Source organism: Salminus brasiliensis, chromosome 1 (assembly GCF_030463535.1).
Source record: "Salminus brasiliensis chromosome 1, fSalBra1.hap2, whole genome shotgun sequence".
Taxonomy (NCBI): Eukaryota; Metazoa; Chordata; class Actinopteri; order Characiformes; family Bryconidae; genus Salminus; species Salminus brasiliensis.
Genome location: NC_132878.1, coordinates 10,110,323 through 10,130,238, shown reverse-complemented (window position 1 = coordinate 10,130,238; position 19,916 = coordinate 10,110,323). Strand labels below are relative to the sequence as shown.

The 19,916-nt window shown below is 42.6% G+C and overlaps 2 protein-coding genes across 4 annotated transcripts in view; both read right to left on the bottom strand.

The window, feature by feature from the left end:
- Positions 1-1,492: 1,492 nt before the first annotated feature.
- Positions 1,493-11,099, bottom strand: hspb1 (heat shock protein, alpha-crystallin-related, 1). The gene is made up of 3 exons (XM_072662121.1): positions 10,594-11,099; positions 5,349-5,412; positions 1,493-3,250 (listed from the first exon to the last, which is right to left on the bottom strand). Exons 1-3 carry the CDS (start codon positions 11,012-11,014, stop codon positions 3,088-3,090), a joined length of 648 nt encoding a protein of 215 aa, XP_072518222.1. The 5' UTR covers positions 11,015-11,099; the 3' UTR covers positions 1,493-3,087.
- A 4,205-nt stretch (positions 11,100-15,304) lies between these two features.
- srrm3 (serine/arginine repetitive matrix 3) overlaps positions 15,305-19,916 on the bottom strand; it is a 126,228-nt gene continuing 121,616 nt past the window's right edge. For all 3 annotated transcript variants that reach the window (XM_072661859.1, XM_072662012.1, XM_072661934.1), the window contains exon 14: positions 15,305-19,837. In XM_072661859.1, coding sequence (XP_072517960.1) covers positions 19,561-19,837 — 277 coding nt within the window. In that variant the 3' untranslated portion in view covers positions 15,305-19,560. The remainder of the gene's footprint in view (positions 19,838-19,916) is intronic.

Sequence of the window (19,916 nt, the reverse complement as noted above, 5' to 3'; positions counted from 1 at the left end):
AAGCTTATTTATTCAGTCTCGTTCTTTCACCCACTTTCAGTCTTCCACACCCACCTAGTTAACAAGTTCTCACCATCCAAGTCATCCCAAACACATTCAGCGATGTTGAGATCTGGACTCACTCTGGATGTTCTATTCTCATTTTTGATTCCAAACATTTGACTGATAATGTTACGGGATGGTGCAGAAGTAAAAGGCTTATGATTGCTTAATAGCCATAAAGCATTAACTGTTTGTGTGGATGCCCACAATTTATACACATTCTGAAGAGAATACAAAAAGCGTTCCTCGTGGCCTCCATGCATAATTTATGGCACATCATTTCGAGGCCATTACTTATTAACGAAGCACCCCCAGCTCATCCTTTCTACATTAGGACACTTGCTTTAGCCTCTCTGTAGGCCCATCTTGAGACCAGCTGACAGCATCAGCTGAGAGTCAACTTCCTCAATAAACCTGTGCAGACAAGAAACTGTAGAAAGGTATAGAGGGTATGCACGTAACATCATAGGTGGCGGGAGTCACTGCGGCCAGGCCCACTAAGTGGCAAAAAGACCAACTGAGCAGCAGCGTTAGCGCTCAGAGTGAATGCCACTAACACAAAAACGAGAAAGAGCTGTTGTGCGCCTCACTATGCAAACAGATTCAGCAGGAGTTCAGAGCTCTCCTTTTACAGATTGCCGAAATCTCAAGAGAAGAGAAACTAATGGATTGCTACAATTTGCAGAAACAGCTGGAATCCAGTCACTGAAACGTGTGGGAACTCCCTGAGTGGTAAAGTTACGCTCTGAAAAAAACAGGTGGGAAAAGCCAATCCCACTGTAGTTGCAAATTAAGCGACATGCTCAGTCCAAGTAAGAGGGAAACTAGCAATCCTGGAGGAGTCAGTCTACTAAATATGCCTGAACACAGTGGAAAACCCTCTTAAGATCATTCACTTGACTTTCAGATATAAGGCTTTATCCTCTAAACAGGTGTGATTTGAGCCTCAGTAACTTCCTGGCTACACATCGCTGAGCATGGACCACTGGTTCTTTAGTAATTGGGATGGATCGCTGTCGAGTCCAACCGCCTTTAACTTGAGCAGATAATCGCTTGTTTCATTCCCAGTTTTCCCGTTTTCCCTAATAAACGCTGAAGCCATGCTGCAGAATGTTTCGCAACTCAGCCCGACTGCAAAGGGCGTCTTCCTGCGTGAATGTGCCGTCCAATGCATACCCTCTATTGCCCCCAGAAGGGAGATTAAAATCATTTAGAAGTGATTTATACACACTACAGCATAACTCAGTAATCAAACCCACTTACAATGAAAACAAGTACAAAAACCTGTAAAAGCTCATCAGGGTGAATCATCACAGATGACATTGCTATAGGAATTTGAGAAGATGACCAAAAGCACGTCCTACTTGAAACTGTTTAACTATATAAAACGTGTTGCATTGTGCCCTTTGTCAGAACCCTTGTACCCTTTGTCAGAAAACACAAGATCAGATTTTTAGATCAGAAGTTTATTGAAAGATGTAAAGCGTTCTCAGAAAAGCTGATATCACTATCGGCTAAAACATTTCTCTCTCTAATCTAAGAATACTTGAGAGCCAAGTAACAGGCCCTAACCTCAGCCTCTCAGAGAATCTGATCATAGTCAAATCCAAATGGGCTTCATGCTACTTTATACAGCAAAAGCATTACACTTTATAGACCCTACCATGCTTTAACACTTAAGTCATTTTGTGTCATTTTGGACTGACCTAGGAGCAGTTTGTTTGACTATCATACGTTATTAGGAGTGAAATGACCCCTGTATGAGGGAGTAGAGGTGTGTGAGGGTTGTGTGAAGGCCGCCTCAGTACAGAGAGGCCTGAGCATAAATGTGTGTGTGCAGTGAAAGAGAAAAAAGAGAGCCCAGTACATTACTGTTAGCAAACTGCTTTGCAAGGGGGTGTATGTGTGTGGAGAGCGTATGTGTGTGTGTAGTTGTGCATGCTCCATTATTTAAATGAAGTATGTAATTACCTCAGAACCAACATATGGTGATGATGCAGATGTGTGTACATAGCCGGATTCGGATCAAGGAGCAGAGATAAAGATATCACACACATGCACACAAACACTAGAGGAAAAGGGGGCATTTTTTGTGGGTAGTGGAGGACAACTCTTTAATGCAGCCTGGAGCATTACGGAGCCAAGGGAAACCAGAACCTAGAGGCTACACAGGAGAATATCAGAGATTTCGCTATAGCCATTAGACTGCATCTGTAGCATGCAGCTGATTAGCACAGATGTTAATAACACTTACAACAAAAGGCAAGTAACTGTCCATTAGCTTCTATCATAATGACACTGTCAAATGAAAACCTTGTATCTCCATCTTTGGTGTTTTTTACCTTTTGAGAGAATTTACCAGAGGAAAAGTGACACATTCAGTCCCAAAAACAGTGTACCTACTGTAAAGCATGGTGGTGGATGTATTACGCTCTGGGCAGTTTTGCTGGTGCCTATATACCCCTATCAGCCAGTCATTAACCACTTCCTTGTTTCTACACTCATTGGTCATTATAGCGTTTCCATATATGTACAGACTGTAGTCCATCTGTTCCTCTGCATACTTTGTTAGCCTCCTTTCACCCTGTTCTCCAATGGTCTGGACCCCACATGACCTATTATTTGGGTGGTGGGTCATTCTCAGCACTGCAGTGACACTGACAGATGAACGGCAGTCTGGAATTATAGACCTACCCATTGCTCCTATATGGGAAGTGGAGCTACAGACCAATAGAAAAGCTCTAAGACTTTCTACATAGACTTCCACTGAAATTTTTCTGTTTCTGCAATTTTGGAGATACAAAGTTTTTGTCTGACAGCGATGATAACCCAATGTTTTCTGTTCTTTTCCAGAGAAATGACCATCTGTGCTAATCAACAGCATACTACAGATGCAGCACTCAGGAGTAGTCCTTTACATAGCCGAGTCCAAGCGTCAGTGAGTGTATACCTCTCTGCTGAACACAGCAGAGTGCAGAAACTGCTTGCGTGTGCGTGTCTTGTCTGTCTAAAAGTGATGCACCACACATTCCTCCTTCCTCTCCATCACTTGGCTTCACTTGGTTTCTTGGCAACGGCGCTCGTGTTCACAGGGATGGTGATCTCGGAGGACTGGATGGCAGGTTTGGGCAGAGGCGCCTCCACAGTCAGGACGCCCTCAGGGGACAGGGAGGAAGTGACCTTCTCTACGTCAGCACCAGGGGGCAGCCTGGAAAAGACAAGAGGATGAGGAGCCATTAGAGCCAGTGTTTCATTGGGCCTGTGGCGGTGTGGATTTCTTGCCCTCACCATCCCCCACCAACTACACAAAGTCTATACTATTAGCTATCTCTTTAGCTATTTGCACCACAGCTCAAAGCTGCCTAATCCCTCTCTAGCCCACACCTGGCATTAAGCATGGTGCCAATAGGTGCATGTTTATCTGCTCCAGAGTCCTATTCTATTGGCAGCACTTCTCTACAGGGACTCTAGACAAGCTGTGTGTGAATTTACTCATCTGTGTCAGCAATGCCTGCAACTTACAGTCTCTGAATGCATTCATTAGAAGGGGTGTCCGCAAACATTTGGACATACAGTGTAGGTTTTAGGCAGGCTAAACTCCCTTCAGCAAGTGTCCCTTTTATGTATGCATGATGAGTGGAGGGGAAGCCGACAGGAAAACAGAATGAAATTGGGAGCAAATCTGAGCGATCAGCAAAGTGTGAAGCCCTTGGTGAGCTGAATCAGGCATGTTGGAGCTGGTGAAAAGCGAAGAGGCAGCGACCGAGACTAGGCGTGAGGAGAGCTGCAGGAGGCAATATTGAGCCTGAGGAGATGGTATTGATCTCATCTGTCTAATAGGCCGTAGTGCTGATGTCTAATGGTCTGATCTCTGCAGTAATGCTGCTGGCCACTCATTTCACTCGCTGTACTGTTGAAGCAGCTCCAGGCAGGGCTAATTTGATTAGAAAATAATAACGATAACCACGGCCTTGTCTAATGGCACTGTAGCCCCTGCAATTTAATCGAGTTGTGGTGGCCAGTCTGCTGTACAGGTCTTTGAGAAAACAAAGGGCAGGCAGAGGCTTCCTCTAGGTGGTGACAAAGCTGCATGCAGCACTGCGATGGGTGGGTTTGTGTGAGAGGGAAAGATAAAGAGCAGAGAGAGAAGAGAGGGACAAAGGAAGCAGATGAGAGAGACGCTCCACTCAGACAGAAGCAGAAGAGAAGAGAAAACAGAGAAGAGAAAAGGAGGAAAGAGTGAATATTCAGCTTGACTCAGTCCTCTTGCTCTGCGGCGAGCCTGTCTAGCCGCTATGGAAGATTTGCAGGCCTGGGACTCAGATAAGAGAGAATAGAAAACAGAGCTGGGTGTTGGTGGAGAGGAGAGGGAGGAATGGGCTTCTGGAATGTTCTGCAGGAGTGAACAGGGCCTTAGCTGCTGGGCTGCATGACTTAGGCACAGGCCAGAAAATTAAAAGACAAGGTAAATATTTGATGGGATTGTAGTCGAGGTGGCAGAGAAACAGCAGTGAATGAAGCACTACACAAAATGATCCACTCCGAGCAAAAAAAGAAATCCGTCCCTACAGTGTTTACTATAATTTAGCGGCATCAGTGTTTCTTGGACATTGCAGGTGCAATAAATAAAGAAATAAAGCAATAACTGTACTGGAGAATGTAAAACCAGCTCATTACTATCTAATAAAAAACGATCATTTAAAGCAACACTATGTAGCATTTTTATCTTACAATAACCAGATTCAAAATCAACTTGATGCTCCACTGACTGTAATAAGGAGAACAGCATCCATATCATTGCTAACTGCACTAAATAACTCCGGTGAAGCAGTCAGAACAACATTTGCGGGAACTGTGTAGCGCTACATTGTAATCTCAGCTTGTCCAGAAATGCATGTTGTAAGAATTACAGTGTGGACCCAAAGATGAGGTTTGGCTGTTTGACCAAAAGACGCAAGGGATTTTAATCAACAACCATCACAGACAGGGACTGGGAACTGGTCTACACATGAAGGTAACAGACTCAGGATCCATTGAGTTTTTCATATCCGTGTATCTCAATAGTGCTTATTGTAATATTTACCGTTTCCATCAAGTTAAGAGAGACCTTTTTTCTCACAGTATGTACAGCAGGTTCTTTAATAGTGGCTCAAAGTGCTCAAATTACACCTCCCAGCAGTAGGGGGAGCTCGGGAGCAAGAAATGGCAATTCTTACATAATTTAATTTTTACAATTTTTGTGATTTTCAATTTCTACCCACTAGCTGAGGCTCCCTATATGCTAAGCTCAAAATGTCTGTACTTACGTGTACTTTCTGGTGAAGGATCTAGATATGTAGCCGTGCTCGTCCCTCCTCTCCTCATGTTTGCCTGTAGGGAGAGACGACATACCGGTTAGTTTTGGCCAAATGGACCTCGGTCTGTCCACACTCTCGCTGAGCTTTTGGATAAAAGGTCAATGATGCAAGCAGTGTCTCTGTGTTGGATTATATGAGAAGCAGAGAAGCAGTTTTTTTATTCCAAAGAACAAGAAGTACAGACAAGAAATGTGGGAGAGGGTTCCTGATGTTCATTAGAAAGGGTGTTCACACACATTTGGACATATAGTGTAGGTAAGGTAGGTACATCAACCACTGCAACTATGAACAGTAAATTAAGCAAGAAAAGTCAGAAAGAAAAAAAAAATAATGAAAACCATACTGTTAGAAAATGTTTCCCAAAAAGTTTTCCAGTTTTGTTTCATCGCTCTGTCCTTTTCGGGTCTATGGATCAGTGGTATGTCTATAGGAGGAAGAATAAAGCATCCACTGAAAAGAGCACCCTGCCTATAGTGAAGCATGGCAGTGGCTCAGTGATGCTCTGGTGCTGCTTTGGGTTGAGATGGATTCAGTCAAGTATCAGGAAATCCTAGAAGAAAACATCATGCCTTCTGTGAAAAAGCTAAAACTTGAGCATCATCAGGTCTTCCAACAGGACAATAATCCCAAGTATACGTCAAAGTCCACAAAGGCTTGATTTCAGAAGAAGTCCTGGAAGATTCTACAGTGATTTTACAGTCGCCTGATTTGAACCCATAGAAAATCATTGGTGGGATTTGAAGAAGGTGGTTGCAGCAGCAAACCCAAGGTTATTAGTGAATTGGGGGCCACCGGCCATGAGGAATGGGCTATGATTCCTCAGGAGCACTGCCAGAAGCTGGTGTCTCGCTATGCATCATGTTTGCAGCAGATCATAACTGCAGAAGGGGGCTCTACCTAGTAGAAGACACTTGTCATGAAGCGGTTGATCATTCTGAGACTGCAGTCGTCATTAAAAGTGGCCTTTTGTGTTGAATTTGGGGGAAATAGTTCTTATATTAGTTGTATTGAGCTTTTGAAATTGGTCTCATTTGATTGGTTTATTGCAAACAGCTGAACGTTTGTCAGTATTGCTAATAAACCTCATTTCCGATGGCTAAATAATTTTGAGAGCCACTGTAAATGTTTGGACACCCCTGGCCATAAAGTATACTTTATAGAGCTTCTAAGTGCACATTTAATGCACAATTGCTATTTATTTGCTTAATTTGACATATTTCAGAGTTTCATACAGTTTGTATGGTATGTTAAATTCTGCAAATACACAGACATTGTGCCTTGAAAATGACAACCTAAAAAAAGCCACCTGCTTGTCCCCTCAACTTAAAACCCAGCTGGCAGCCCAGTGCTATGGCAGCATGGCTGTCTGTTTTGACGACGACTCTGATAACCACCCAAAAGGCTTAAGAGCTGCAGCAGAGGGTTCTCATCAAACCTTCACACCTAGGGTCATCACAGGGACGAGCCTGGCATGATGACTCATGATCATGACTATTTTTAATGTTTAATCCCATCATGGGGATGATTGTACCAGGCTATAATGGTCATGTTATGTACAAGCCGGTCACAATGTTCTGCAACATCTGAGGTTAATGTCATTGGAGGCACATTTACTCTCAGTGTAATTTCAACTGCCGTTTAAAGTCTCGGACGGTGCATCCACAGAGTCAACTCCCAGCTGTGCTGTAAAAGTAGTGTGGTTGAGATAATGGTGTTACGTAAGTCAAGACCTTTGAGGGAGGGGAGCGTGGGCCTATTCACCCTGCAATTTCCTTCCTCCTTCCTTCCTCCTGGAACTAATCACAGCCATTCCAGGCTTTTATTTCTAAATCAAATGGACGTGTTGGTGTGTCTGGGGTTACAACACTGTTTTTGAGTAAACAATGCAAAGTGAAGCTCTATATAAGAGATAGTGATAGGGATAATTGTGTAAACACATTCACGTCTCCCATATTAGAGCTCATATTGTGCTATTTCAGACCCAAATTCCACAAATGCTGCTTTACACTGACCTGAGTCAGACTTACACAGGAACAAACTACACTGGTAACTGGTTTGGACATGTTTGATGGGATCTATCCCTTCCTTTCGGTGTAGAACTTGTGTACTTTGGTATATTTGTCAGCAAGATAACGTGAAACCCACACAGTTCATTGAGTAATGGAACGGGTTGTGGAGGAAGGAAGTTCAGGGGATGTCATGGTCAAACAATCACCAAATATAAATCCAATTGAGAGCTTGTGTGAGTGTTTTGGCAAACGTGGAGAACCTAACCACTATAGTGTGGACTGCAGTGAAGAATGTATGGGAAGCAGTTCATTTAGATCAGTTTGTCCCAACCTTGTTCTTGGATGACTCCCTGCTCTGCACATTTTAGAGTGTACTCTGCTCTTAACACACCTGAGCTTCTTGATTTGAAGGTAAACCACTAAAATGTGCAGGACAGGGCATCATCCAGGACTAGCCCAGATAACATGCCCATTTGGGGCCTGTATGGTTAGTTCAACTGGGAACCAGAAAATGTTGTCCATGGGTTCCATGTTGGTTAACCCCACATATGGATGGCAACCAGGGTCAGTGATGAGGTTAAACACAGTCCCCGTTTGGGTGTACACTGTACATAGAGCAGAGCTTAGATGGGACCCATGCAAGATTAGGGTGGGCCCATTTGAGAAGCCCAAAGTATGTACAAAGCCATTTAGAGCACTTGCCCACCTGGAACCCACCTGGATCCCACCTAGCCTATGTCTCACTCATGTGAACATGAGTGACTGGGAGCGCTGTGAACCACTGATCCAAATGAACTGCCTCCCATTCATTCATTCATCCAGCTTTACTACTGCGGCCTTAACATCGCTACCGCGGTGTTAGCTTTGCTAGGGTGGCATTAGCATTGCTACCATGCAGCCAGCCAGCATCAATACTGTGGTATCAGTATTGCTGAGACCTGAAATCACTACCGTGGCTTGATGTGAAGTCCTGGGCCCTTCATATCTAACAAAACTAGTAAATATGTGGACTACATCTTAAGGCTCTGAGGGCAAGGCTTGAGTCCTTTACCAGGCAGTGTCACATGAAATGCTACATGAAACATAATAGAGGTCATTCTATGCCACAGAACCTTTTTCAGAATAAAGAGCAGGTACTTGCTGCTGTGGTGTGAGTTGCATTAGGGGCTGAGTTGCAGCTCAGGAATTTGGGGAGCTGTAGCACTCACAACTGTTCCAAACAGTTCCCACAAAAGGCCTCATCTGGGCGGTTCAGTTCCCGCAGCACAACGCCTGTTGTGTTAACAGCTGCTCCAACTCATCTCATCTGATAGACATCTAAGTTTGAAGTCCCAGAGAGGTTGATCAGTTACTTTGCACTGCTGACAGTCCCTCCTTTAACTCCCAGTACTCATTGTGTAACCATTTAACAAGGCATGAGTGTGAGATCATTATGCATTACTGTATCCAAGTGAAATGTGGTATTGGGATGATCTCTGATCTTGCTAAGTGTTTCTCAATGGTAGGTTATGGTGGAGGAAAGGGTAGTGGGTCGGGAAAACCTGTCCCAACCTTAATATGACCCATTCTGTTAGTATCTTTAGACCTGTTATTGGGAAATGACCGAAAACTGTTGTTATTATTTTTACATATCCCAGCTTGGAAAGCATGAGTCCTAGGCCAGGGTGGGCTGTGCTACAGCACTCCTGGAGCAGAGAGGCCTTGCTCATGGGACTAATCTGTGACTTGCTCAGGGAACAGTCACAGATTAGTGGGCCAGAATATCAAAACCACAACCCTGTGATCAATAACCCAGCTCTCTAATCAGTGAGCCATAATTTATTAAACAATGTATCAAAACTATGATCCGATTGGCTTCATCATATCCTAAATCCAAGGAACAAAACAGGGGAGTGTATCCAGTGATTCTCAGCACTCACAGTTAAACTATGCCATATCTACCATCCTTAGGAATGTGTTGTTTGACTTGTGACTTGATTCAGTGTCTTTACAGCACACTACTTCTGCAATGTCTGACGTATTCTGGGTGTCTCATTCCCTAACCTGAACAATGGATATTTTTAGATACGCTGTACAGTTCTTCACTGTTCAGAAGTTATATATGGATCTGTATGGAGCTTCATCTGCTCTGAATTGATAACTCAAAGATGGCTGAGCAAAGAGTCAACCATTTCAAAACCCCATTTTTGCCAGTCTGGACAAACAGCAGTGAAAGGCATGCAGCTGAATGGAAAAAGCTTCTACCAGCCAAATGCCAGTTGTTATGATGTTTGGGTGACAGTTCGATGAAGTGCTGCATGACAGTAGGCAGCATCACAACAGCCAAACCTGAATAGTGTTGGGTTCAATTTACTCAAATCAAATGTGTTATTTCCATATTAGTAAAATACAACCTTAAGAAGGGGGTCTCTCTAAAAGTTCTTTAGTAAAGGCAATGGCTCATAGAACAATGACCACCTAAAGAACATTATTCATTTACATTTATATTTACATTTAAGGCATTTAGCAGACGCTTTTATCCAGAGCGACTTACAGAAGGGCTTTGCTATTTACTTAAGAATAACCTCAGCTAGTTTACCTCTAAGATACCTCTAAGTTTAGACACTACTAAACAAGTCAATAAGGTGACCACTCTGCTATTTGCCCAAGTCCTCTCTGAAGAGGTGGGTCTTTAATCTGCGTTTGAAGACAGGGAGCGACTCTGCCATTCGGACACTCAGGGGAAGCTCGTTCCACCACTTTGGTGCCAGGACAGAAAAAAGCCTGGATGCTTGTCTTCAAGTGCTTAATTCCTTCTTTGACTGGTAAAACGATGGAAAATATATGTGGTTCTTTAAATGACCCTTCAAAACTGGTTTTACAAAGTACCGAAGGGTTCTGCTATTCTTACAGTCAAAGAACCCTTTTTCAGTACTAGATACAACCTGTTTTTGCTAAGAATGTAAACTACATCAACACAACTTTAGGTTTCAGTCTGAATAGCTCAAAGTTATCTGTTAGAGTAAGAAATAAGAACAGGGTAGGGATTAGGAACGGGGCGGAGATCACAATTAGGAGCAGGGTTGGGATTAGGATTAGGTGTAGGGTTGAGGGGTGCAGTAGTGATGTACACACATTAATCAGCTCAAATCACTACAGCACGTTCTTCAGGATTCACAACAGGTAAAGAAGAAAATTCGTCTTACCTATAATCTCTACCACGCCATCCTTGGTCTTAACCGTGAGCTCCTCTGGGGAGAAGTGGTTGACGTCCAGGCTGACCTTCCAGCCTTCTGGCGTCTGCTTGATCTCAGACATACCCGTGCTGAGCTGGCGGGACAGGGCGCGGGCGTAGGTCGAAGGGTGAGGAACCATGGGCGTCGGAATGACAGGTGAAGTTGGAACCTGGCTGGCCAGCCCTGGACTCTGCATCAGAGAGGCCATTTCAGTACCCATGGATGGGCGAAGGTAGCCCGGCCAGTGGCTGCTGGGGAAGAGGGGCAGCTCCTCGGGGAATGCGGGCATGCCGAAGGCCTGGTCAAACAGTCTGCTACCCTGATGCCAGTCACGGAAAGGGTCCCAGGTAGGCCCGCGCATGAAGGTGAAGGGGATGCGTCTCTCTGCCATGGCTGGTTAAGTCTGCGTCTGTTGCTGGAGCCCTGGAAGCAAGCACTCGGGAACTTTCTCTGGAAAGTAACACTTGTTTGGAAGTGGTGGGCTTTTATAAGCCTCTAAGTGACCACTCCTCCTACCTTTGGGTACACCCACTGTCTCTCTCTCGCACACTCTCAAACTTTCTCGTCCCTCACCCCCTCCCCAACCTAGATATTTATAGAAGTGACTAGAATGTCTATTCAAGGCAGACGCCGCAGGAGAATGGAATCCAGCAGTAGTGCAGCTGAATACCGGCCTGTTGAACCTCTTCCTACTCGTAATTGTGATATATATATATATACATATATATATATAATATACAATAATATAATATATAATATACATCAGCACCAATATCAAAGTATCTGTAGATACTAATATGTTCCATATGCATTGTGTATATACGTCAGTATCTATATGTAAAAATATGTACATTATACTGTCATTCTGTTTTTCCTGCTCTTTTTACAGTCCCCCCTCCGTCCCCCTCCCACTTGCATTACAAAACTGCAAAGGAATCTAGAAATAACGGATCTGATAAGGAGTCCAGTGCCTTCCTTGCCTTTAAAACAGACCCACATGAATCTACTGCATTACGTCAGCCTCATAAGTGTCCACTCAAAATGATAAGAATGACCAGAGCCCACAGGCAGAACAGTCAGAAACAGACACACGGAAAAAGACCAAGAAACAGACAGGTGGACAGACAGACAGCTGATCAAACAGACAAACATAGCCATCAAAGTCAAAACAAGCCTACATACTCTCACACAGCTGTTACACATCCCCCAAACACACTCCACCCACCACATACACACACACCCTCAGTTTCCCATAAAAACAACTGTGATACACTGATGATGAAGATTTGCTTCACATGCTGGTCAGTTTTATTTCTGTGTTTATCTGTGTGTGTGTGTGTGTGTGTGTGTGTGTGTGTGTGTGTGTGTCAGTCTGTTTACTTCGCATTAAACACCCTAGTAAATGGCCTAAGTAAATAGTAAGAAGACCTCTGAGAGGAAACTGGTTCAGATGGTCAGGATCATCTCAATTTGATGGTCAGGATAATTCCCCTTGATGTATGCCTTGTATTCTTAGACATTACGTTTCTCTAAAATGGTCTTTTGCTGCTAAACATTTTTACACACAATGTACATTTTTCAAATGGATTCTTCAGCTGTATTTGTGCTTCCAGAAAACAGAGGACCTGTCTGAATGCAGTCAGTTTTAGGGGAACTAAATAGATCTGTAGATGACTACAGATACCTGGGTATGTGCTTAGGCAATAAACTGGACTGGACCAAAAACCCAGAGGCACTATACCAGAAGGCTCTGAGCCGCCTGTACACTGTTGTGTGCTGGGACAGCAGGGTGAAGGTGGCTGTTGCTAATAGACTCAATAAACCCATCAGCAAGGCCGGTTCTGTCCTCGGAGTGAGGCCGAAGTTTTTGGTGGAGGTTGTGGAGAGGAGGATACTGGGAAAAAGGCATCTTCAGCTGTAGACAGAAACTGCCAAAGTGCAATACAGACGGTTACAGGAGTTCTTTTCTACCAGTGCCTATAGAGCTTCTGTATGAAGGACAGCTGACAATTTGGACACTGAGAAAATCAATAACGTGCAGTCTATCTTTGTTTGCAATATTTCATAGCATGTGTGATATATTGTTTATTAAGAATGTGAGAAAATCCCACTTAAAATACTGATAATGATGTGAGGGTGTGGACATTTGCTTAGACAAGCATCCTCCTCATCTCTACTACAAATACAACCATAAGCCAACTGTTCATGAATAATTCAGCTAAAAGCAGAGCAAGATACAGCTTACCCTCAGTACACTGGGAAAAGGAGCTCAGTGCAGATCTGAGAAAGAAGATTGTCGGTTCACTTCCTGCTAGTGATCATGATGGACTACACCTGGTAGTTTCTCTGTGCCCACATTAAAAGGCTTAGCTTGACAGCATTCATTAGAACATTAGCACAATGGGAAAGTCAAAGAAGCTCAGTGCAGATCTGAGAAGGATAATCGTAGATTAACACAAATAGTCAGGAATGTCTCTTGGAGCAGCTTCGAAACAACTGCAGATTCCAAGACTATACGCTTAAACAGTTGTAGGTAAGTAGCTATTGGCAGGTGTAGTCACTTTGCTGAAAGGATATTGGTTCAGATGGTCAGAAACATCTCAACTCTACTTTTGAAAACTGCTAAACTACAATTCTAGGACTTTCCAACACTGTTAGCCATTTAAGACACCAGTGAGCGCTAACAGCTAACAGCACTCTGTAGCCAGAATGCTAGCATCGTTCTGCCTTTTGCTGTAAAAAATGGAAATATTGAACAATGAGAGAATGATTTTATTATAATACATTCTTTTATCTAATACAATAAAACCTCTAGTGTTTAGTCATTTTATTTGTATAATTGGAGGAACAGGAAGAGGCCAAGCTCCTCATAAACAGGCCTTGGCATATGTGCAGCATATATATACATACATCAACTCAAGTCAAATTTATTTGTATAGCGCTTAGTGCTAGGCCGTTGAGAGTAGATATAGACCCCCTAAATAGTCTTCAGCCCCCTAAATAAATAAAATATTATTTAAAATGCATTTTCCTTAGTAGTGCAATTATGTCTCCAAATCCATGGTAACAGCAGGGCCCTACATATGTGCAGCAGCCAAAGAGCCAAAGCAGTACTATAATATGGCAGAAGCCACAGCGCCTCCTGTAGGTCTTAGGACCCTGCTGTTACCATGGACTTGGAGACATAATTGCACTACTAAGGAAAATGCATTTACAATTATAATGTATATTTTTATTTTATTGATTTAGGGGGCTGAGTCTATTTAGGGGGTCTATATCTACTCTCAAAATGGCCTAGTGACAACCCTCATGACATTTGGCAGTTTTTGGCCTGGCTTGCTCTCCTTGTGAGTTGGTAATATGATAGATTACAGCTACCAAAATGAAGATTAAAGTAAAATAATATAGATGCGGATTTTGTTACTGACATACAGGGTGAATCTGGAGAACTATCTATCTGTCTATTTGTAAAAATGTTAGCTAACGCTGGTATGGGAATATGTATATATATATATATATATATATATATATATATATATATATAAAATATATAGGGTCAGTTTCCTGTATAGTGATTAAACTTAGTCCTGAACTACATTTTCTTTTAAATGGTGAATCTCCATTCAGAATACTGTGTAGCACTGTGTGGGCTGGGTTGGCTGAGGATACCATAATCGAAAACTGCTCGACTCAGCTCTCCCAGGGGAATGAGCGCTTGTGTGTGTCAAAAGGCTGCCTATGCCAGTGTGTTTTTACTGTGAGAGCCAAACACTGTGATGAAGAATTCAGTAGTACTACTCAATACTGAATATTAAATGAGTTACAGAGGGCTCTAATGCATCCTAATGTACAATTAGCATCACAGTAACAAATAGAAGAACATCCAGGGTTAAAATCCTCCAGCACAGCCTCCATTTGAAAAAGACATGATTAGAGATGTCCCATTTTGAGAAACTAATTCAACACATGCCTCCTCCATCCTTCTGAAAATAGAGCCATATGGGTTTACATCTTAACGGCAGTGTGTGTGTTGTTGGGCCTGAAGGCTCTAGAATTTTCTAGTGACTTTCTCAAATGTCATACACTCGAGAGAAAGCACGAAAATAACACACAAAAGGTACACTGGTGCCCCCTGAGGATGAAAGTATGAACTGCAGAGTGAAGGGCACTCCCATCTCAATCCCAAAGTCACCTCATGTTCTGCACAATTGTTTTTTTTCCCCTATTACTTTTAAATGTTACTGTTAAAGATCTGGTTGACTCTTCATAATATATATATATATATATATATATATATATATATATATATATATATATATTAAAATAAAATATATTTTCAGCAAATATTTTATGTATTTTAGTCACTTTACAAAATGCCTCAAACAATGACGTTAAAAGAAAACACTGAATAATCTTTTTTCTGTTCACTTTCTGTTCATCATATATTAATGATTGTATATCTTACCCAAATATACCCAAATATAATGTGTCTAACACCCCAGACAAACACCACAGATCACACACACACATATATATATATATATATATATATATATATATATATATATATATATACATATATATATTTTAGTTAACTATAATATTAACTATACATATATAGTTCGTGGTGGGGAAGTACAGCAGTAGCGTCTTCAAGTCCTTGAATAAACACAGCACAAGGTTTTGGTTTCTGTTGGTATATACTTTATTTTCTTGTATAATAATAATAATAACTAGTACACTACATCTACTGACTTTTATACAATCCCATGATAAGCGCTATATTGTCTCTTTACTGAACTGGTTATTGAATCACATGAAGGATGACGGAGGTGTTGGTGGAGGGGGAGGAAGACTGAGGGAGTTCCCTGATTGCATCATCAGCTCATTTGTCAAGCCCAGCAAAACTAAAATAGGGCCTCACAGCAATTTGTACATCTAAACGTGTAAAAGCTGCTGATCCAGGTTCAGCAAAATGGCTGCAGCTACAGCCTTATGACTTATGATGAAATTTAGTGCTAGATCAGAGGTGTCTGGTAAAGACTTCTGCCATTCGTACTGGGCATGTTCTGGGCATGTTCTCAGGGAAGAATGAGAGGGGATATGGGAACTGTCATTAGAGAAAGCAGCCTACATGGAATTTGGAGCATTAACTTTCTGGCCTAGCGTGAAAAACATCAAACTCAAGTCCAGCTGAGTCTGCGAATTCACTGGCAGAAATGTTAACATGCTGCTCTTTGCTGACGACCAACAAGTTCTGCAAGAGATTAAAAACGCTCATCAAAATTAAGCTTAGGTTGAGCAGCGTGTCTTAGTGGACTCCATATCATCGCTATCATGCAAGAACCTTGTATCTCAGAAAGGGCAGATTTATGTTCAATGGAAGGCAATTGGAAAAGAGTTTATTCCAGGTCATTTAGGAGCATTTCTATTGGTCCGTTCGTCATCAAATTTGAACACAATGTAAAAAAACAACTAGCAGATTCACACTATGAAAAAATTCAAAAGCGGCAAAGATGGAGATACAAGGGATTTGCCTGACCGTAATGATAAGATGCATACAGGATTATAATCTTGTCAAAACTAAATAATATGTCATTCATTTTTTTCCCCTTAATTTTGGAGCATGGGAGTCAGGATGCGTTCTTCAAAACTCCTTAGAAAGTAAGAATAAATACGGAGAGAATAAATACACAATAAATAGGAAATAAATAACAATCAATAATCAATTAAATAAATAAATAAGTTACACAGTTAAATAAATAAGGTCCAAAAAAGACGTGTGCGGGTGTATTTTTGCAGCCTGGTTTCAGGGACTGTGGGGTGGCAGGTGCCAAAAAAAAAAACCAAAACAGCGAAGGTAATAATAACTGTACAGAAACGAACTCTAACTAAATGATTCAAAGCTCTACGTAGCGATACAACCGTGTGTGCACTAACCACAGCCGGAGGAAAGCGGGATAGTGACAGGTCGACCCAAATAATGCAATCCTACAAGGTTCTCTAAGTACGGGTGCATCCGATATGGAACTGGTAACAAGACCCAAGGATATAGGAGGAGTAGAAGAGAAATTTACACGCACGATTGCGACCTCTCCTCAGCTTACGCTTTAGCATCATGCCAACGTTCCCAACATACAAAGCCTAACGCAGTTATAGTGAGGGATATACAGTGCATAGTTTACAGCCAGAGCTTGCAGTTTCAGACCTTCGCACGTCAGCCTCCCGGCGTGCGTTACAGTTAGAATACATGGTTTAGAAAAGCACACATTCCCCGTTTCCCCCAACAAAACAGAAAAGGAGTTCAACAGAATCGTTTGTTCTTGCTTTTGTTCGTTCGACAGTTTTGAAGCCGTTTGGCCATGCCGTCCGTCAAACGGCCTTCGTCCTCTAACTGTTTACATTCATCTCTGCTGGATGATGGTCCTCCTTCCTTCTCCTGGTTATCGCTTGCCTTTTTGTTACTTGTACTCAGGGACGGATCTCCAACTGGGCCTACTGGGGACAAGCCTCTAATGGGAGCTCTGACCAGCACAGATGTCCAAAATGTTGGCTGGTAGGCTTTGTATTTGAAGCCACACACAACCCACACAAAGCTGCCATCAGTTGATGCAACACATGCCAGTGACTGATTATGGAAGAATCTAGGAAGGTTGTTGGTTTGGAGGTCTGAATTTATACCAATTGCAGCTAATTGGGTTGGCTGTAAGTGTTTTGGCCATGTGTCAACATGCTGATATCAGTGTGGAGACAATTTAATACCTGAAAGCCTATAATGCAGTAGATAATTACAGAAACAGCAGGCCTTCACAGTCCTGAATAACGCCTCTACGCTTACCTTACTGTGGAGGTTAAGATTCTCAGTCCTCAAGGTGGCGACAGAGGACAAATACTGTGGGATCTACTGTGATTCCAAATGCCACAACAAAAAAGAAAAGGTGATAACCTGTCATATTTAAACTGATCAGCCATAACTGTAAGACCTGCCTAATTCTGAGTAGGTGCCATAACAGTACTGAGTACCTGCCTAATTCTGCATGCACTCCACAACACCTGAGGTATCTCGCACCAGAACATTAGCAGCAGATCTTTTAAGTCCTGTAAGTTGTGAGGTGGAGCCTCCATGGATCACATCAATAAGCTTTAGGTGCCCATGACCCTGTTGCCAGTTCACCGGTTGTCCTTTTTTTGGAACACTTAGACTGGTATGTACTGACCACTGCATACCAGAAAAAAATTCACAAGACCTGCCTGATGTTTTGGAGATGCTCTGACCCGTCTAGTCATCACAGTTTAGTTCTTGTTAAAGTGTCTCAGATCTTTCTGCTCGCCCATTTTTCCTGCTTTTAACACCTTCATCACCTTCAGGACTGTTCACTTACTGCCTAATATCTCCACCCATCGACAGATGTCACTGTAGATGAACATAATCAATGTTCTTTACTTGTCAGTGGTGATGTCATGACTGATTTGTATACGATGGGGTCCAAAAGGGTCTGAGACCACTATGAAAATGTTTTGAAAAAAGAATACAAATGTTTAATTTCCCCTGAATTACTATTAACATAATTGCTGTATTTCCAGCATACAAATTTGAGTGAAAGGTCAAATATTTAAAATTTGCTGAGTTTTTCAGTATTAGTTGGTGTCGCTCCCCTTTTGCTGTAATAACTACTTTAGTCTATTTACATTAGCAGAGGATATTTCCTCACTTCATTTCTCCTTAGGGTGCTTTTGAGACTGAGACTAAAAAAAATCACAAATTTGCTCAAATCTGCATATTGACCTAGAAATAATACATACTTGAGTGAATTTGTTGGGGTTTTTTTTACTCATCACAGCTTCCTAAAACTTTTTTTAGGCTTTGCTGGTCAAACTGCTTGTATGCCATCACAACCTCTTGAAAGAAACTATGCTGGTGCTACATGACAGTCTGCCTGTTGCTCTGTTGTTACTTAAATTAAAAATTGTGTTGTGAAAATTTTAAGAAGACAATAATGGGCAGAACCGAGGTGTTCGCCTGTGTTTGTGTACTTGCATGAAGCATGTTTCCAGCCCTACTCTGGACAGCTGAACTCCTGAAGAGTTCGTTTTGTACACTGATGCACAGAGTGGTTTAATTTGTAGGCCTCAACCTAATCTATGCCCATAGTGGCGTTGTGTTCAAAACTGTGTGTTGGCATGCTGTGGTGTTGTGGAGGCAGCTGATAGGTGCTTCAAATAGTTCTTTGGCTTGGTAAGGAACCATGTTTGTGAAAGAGAGTGTGAAGAAGGTTCTTGCCTAATTAAAGGTTCCTCACATCTCTATTACAAACATGCTCCTTTAAGCTTCACTCAAAGAACCCTTTGTAGCATTGTATTGTTAAGAGGGTAGTGGGTGGAGGGGGCCCTGTAGAGGTCTGTGCCCAGGCTCTATTCATCCGTCCCTGCTTCTGCTGATCCTTTTTGGTTATTTTTGCAACTTGGAAGAGTCTCTCTCGGACTGGAAAGTGCTTTTCTTCATTTTGTTCTCTTGGCTTTTTTGGCGTCCGTAGACAAGTCCCAGTCCCAGTCCCATCTGTTTGTGATGCTGCCTTAGCAACGCAGCATTGATATTTGCTGACAGTATCAATATTTCTCGTGAGAGTGTGGTAGCATAAGATTATGTAGATGTTCTTACCAGGTGGTTTTCCTAAGACTATGTAACTGCAGACTTGTCCAGGTCAGATTTTAGTTGTGAACGTCTGAACCATGAAAGCTCTTCTTGTTTAATGCCCTCTCTCTCTCTTTCATCATGGCCACATAGGCCAACATCTACTACCTTCTTATCACTTTTTCTTTCACACAGAGTTAGAGAATATTCTGTCTTATCTGGATTACTTGTTCATGCCTGCTTTTTCTGCCATCCATCCTTCCATCTATCAGCTCGCTTTCTCGTCCGCTGGCTCTTCGCTCTCCTCAGAAGCCGGGGCTCTCGTAGCTACTGTGGCTGTAGTAGCTGTGGGCTTGGCTGGGGCTACGAGAGAAGCTCCGGCTCCGGCTCCTGCTCCGGCTTCTGCTGCTTTTGCTCCGGCTTCTGCTCCGACTTCTGCTCCGGCTCCTGCTGCGGCTCCTGCTGTAGCTGCTGTAGCTGTCGTAGGAGCGGCTGCGGCTGCGGCTTGAGCTGCTGTAGCTGCTGGCTGAGCTGGAGGAAGAGGGGCTGGGCCTGTAGTACGGGATCGGCCGCTTGCGTGCACTACGGTAAGAACAGGGTAAAGAGAGAGAACTTTACCTACTACATACTTAGAATGGTATTACTGGCTGCCCATCAGAAG

Coding starts and splice junctions, on each gene's coding strand:
- hspb1 (XM_072662121.1), bottom strand. CDS start 11,014: ATGGCAGAGAGACGCATCCCCTTCACCTTCATGCGCGGGCCTACCTGG. Junction 5,413..10,593: donor TGGCGTGGTAGAGATTATAG/GTAAGACGAATT, acceptor CTCTCCCTACAG/GCAAACATGAGGAGAGGAGG. Junction 3,251..5,348: donor TCCTTCACCAGAAAGTACAC/GTAAGTACAGAC, acceptor TGTCTTTTCCAG/GCTGCCCCCTGGTGCTGACG.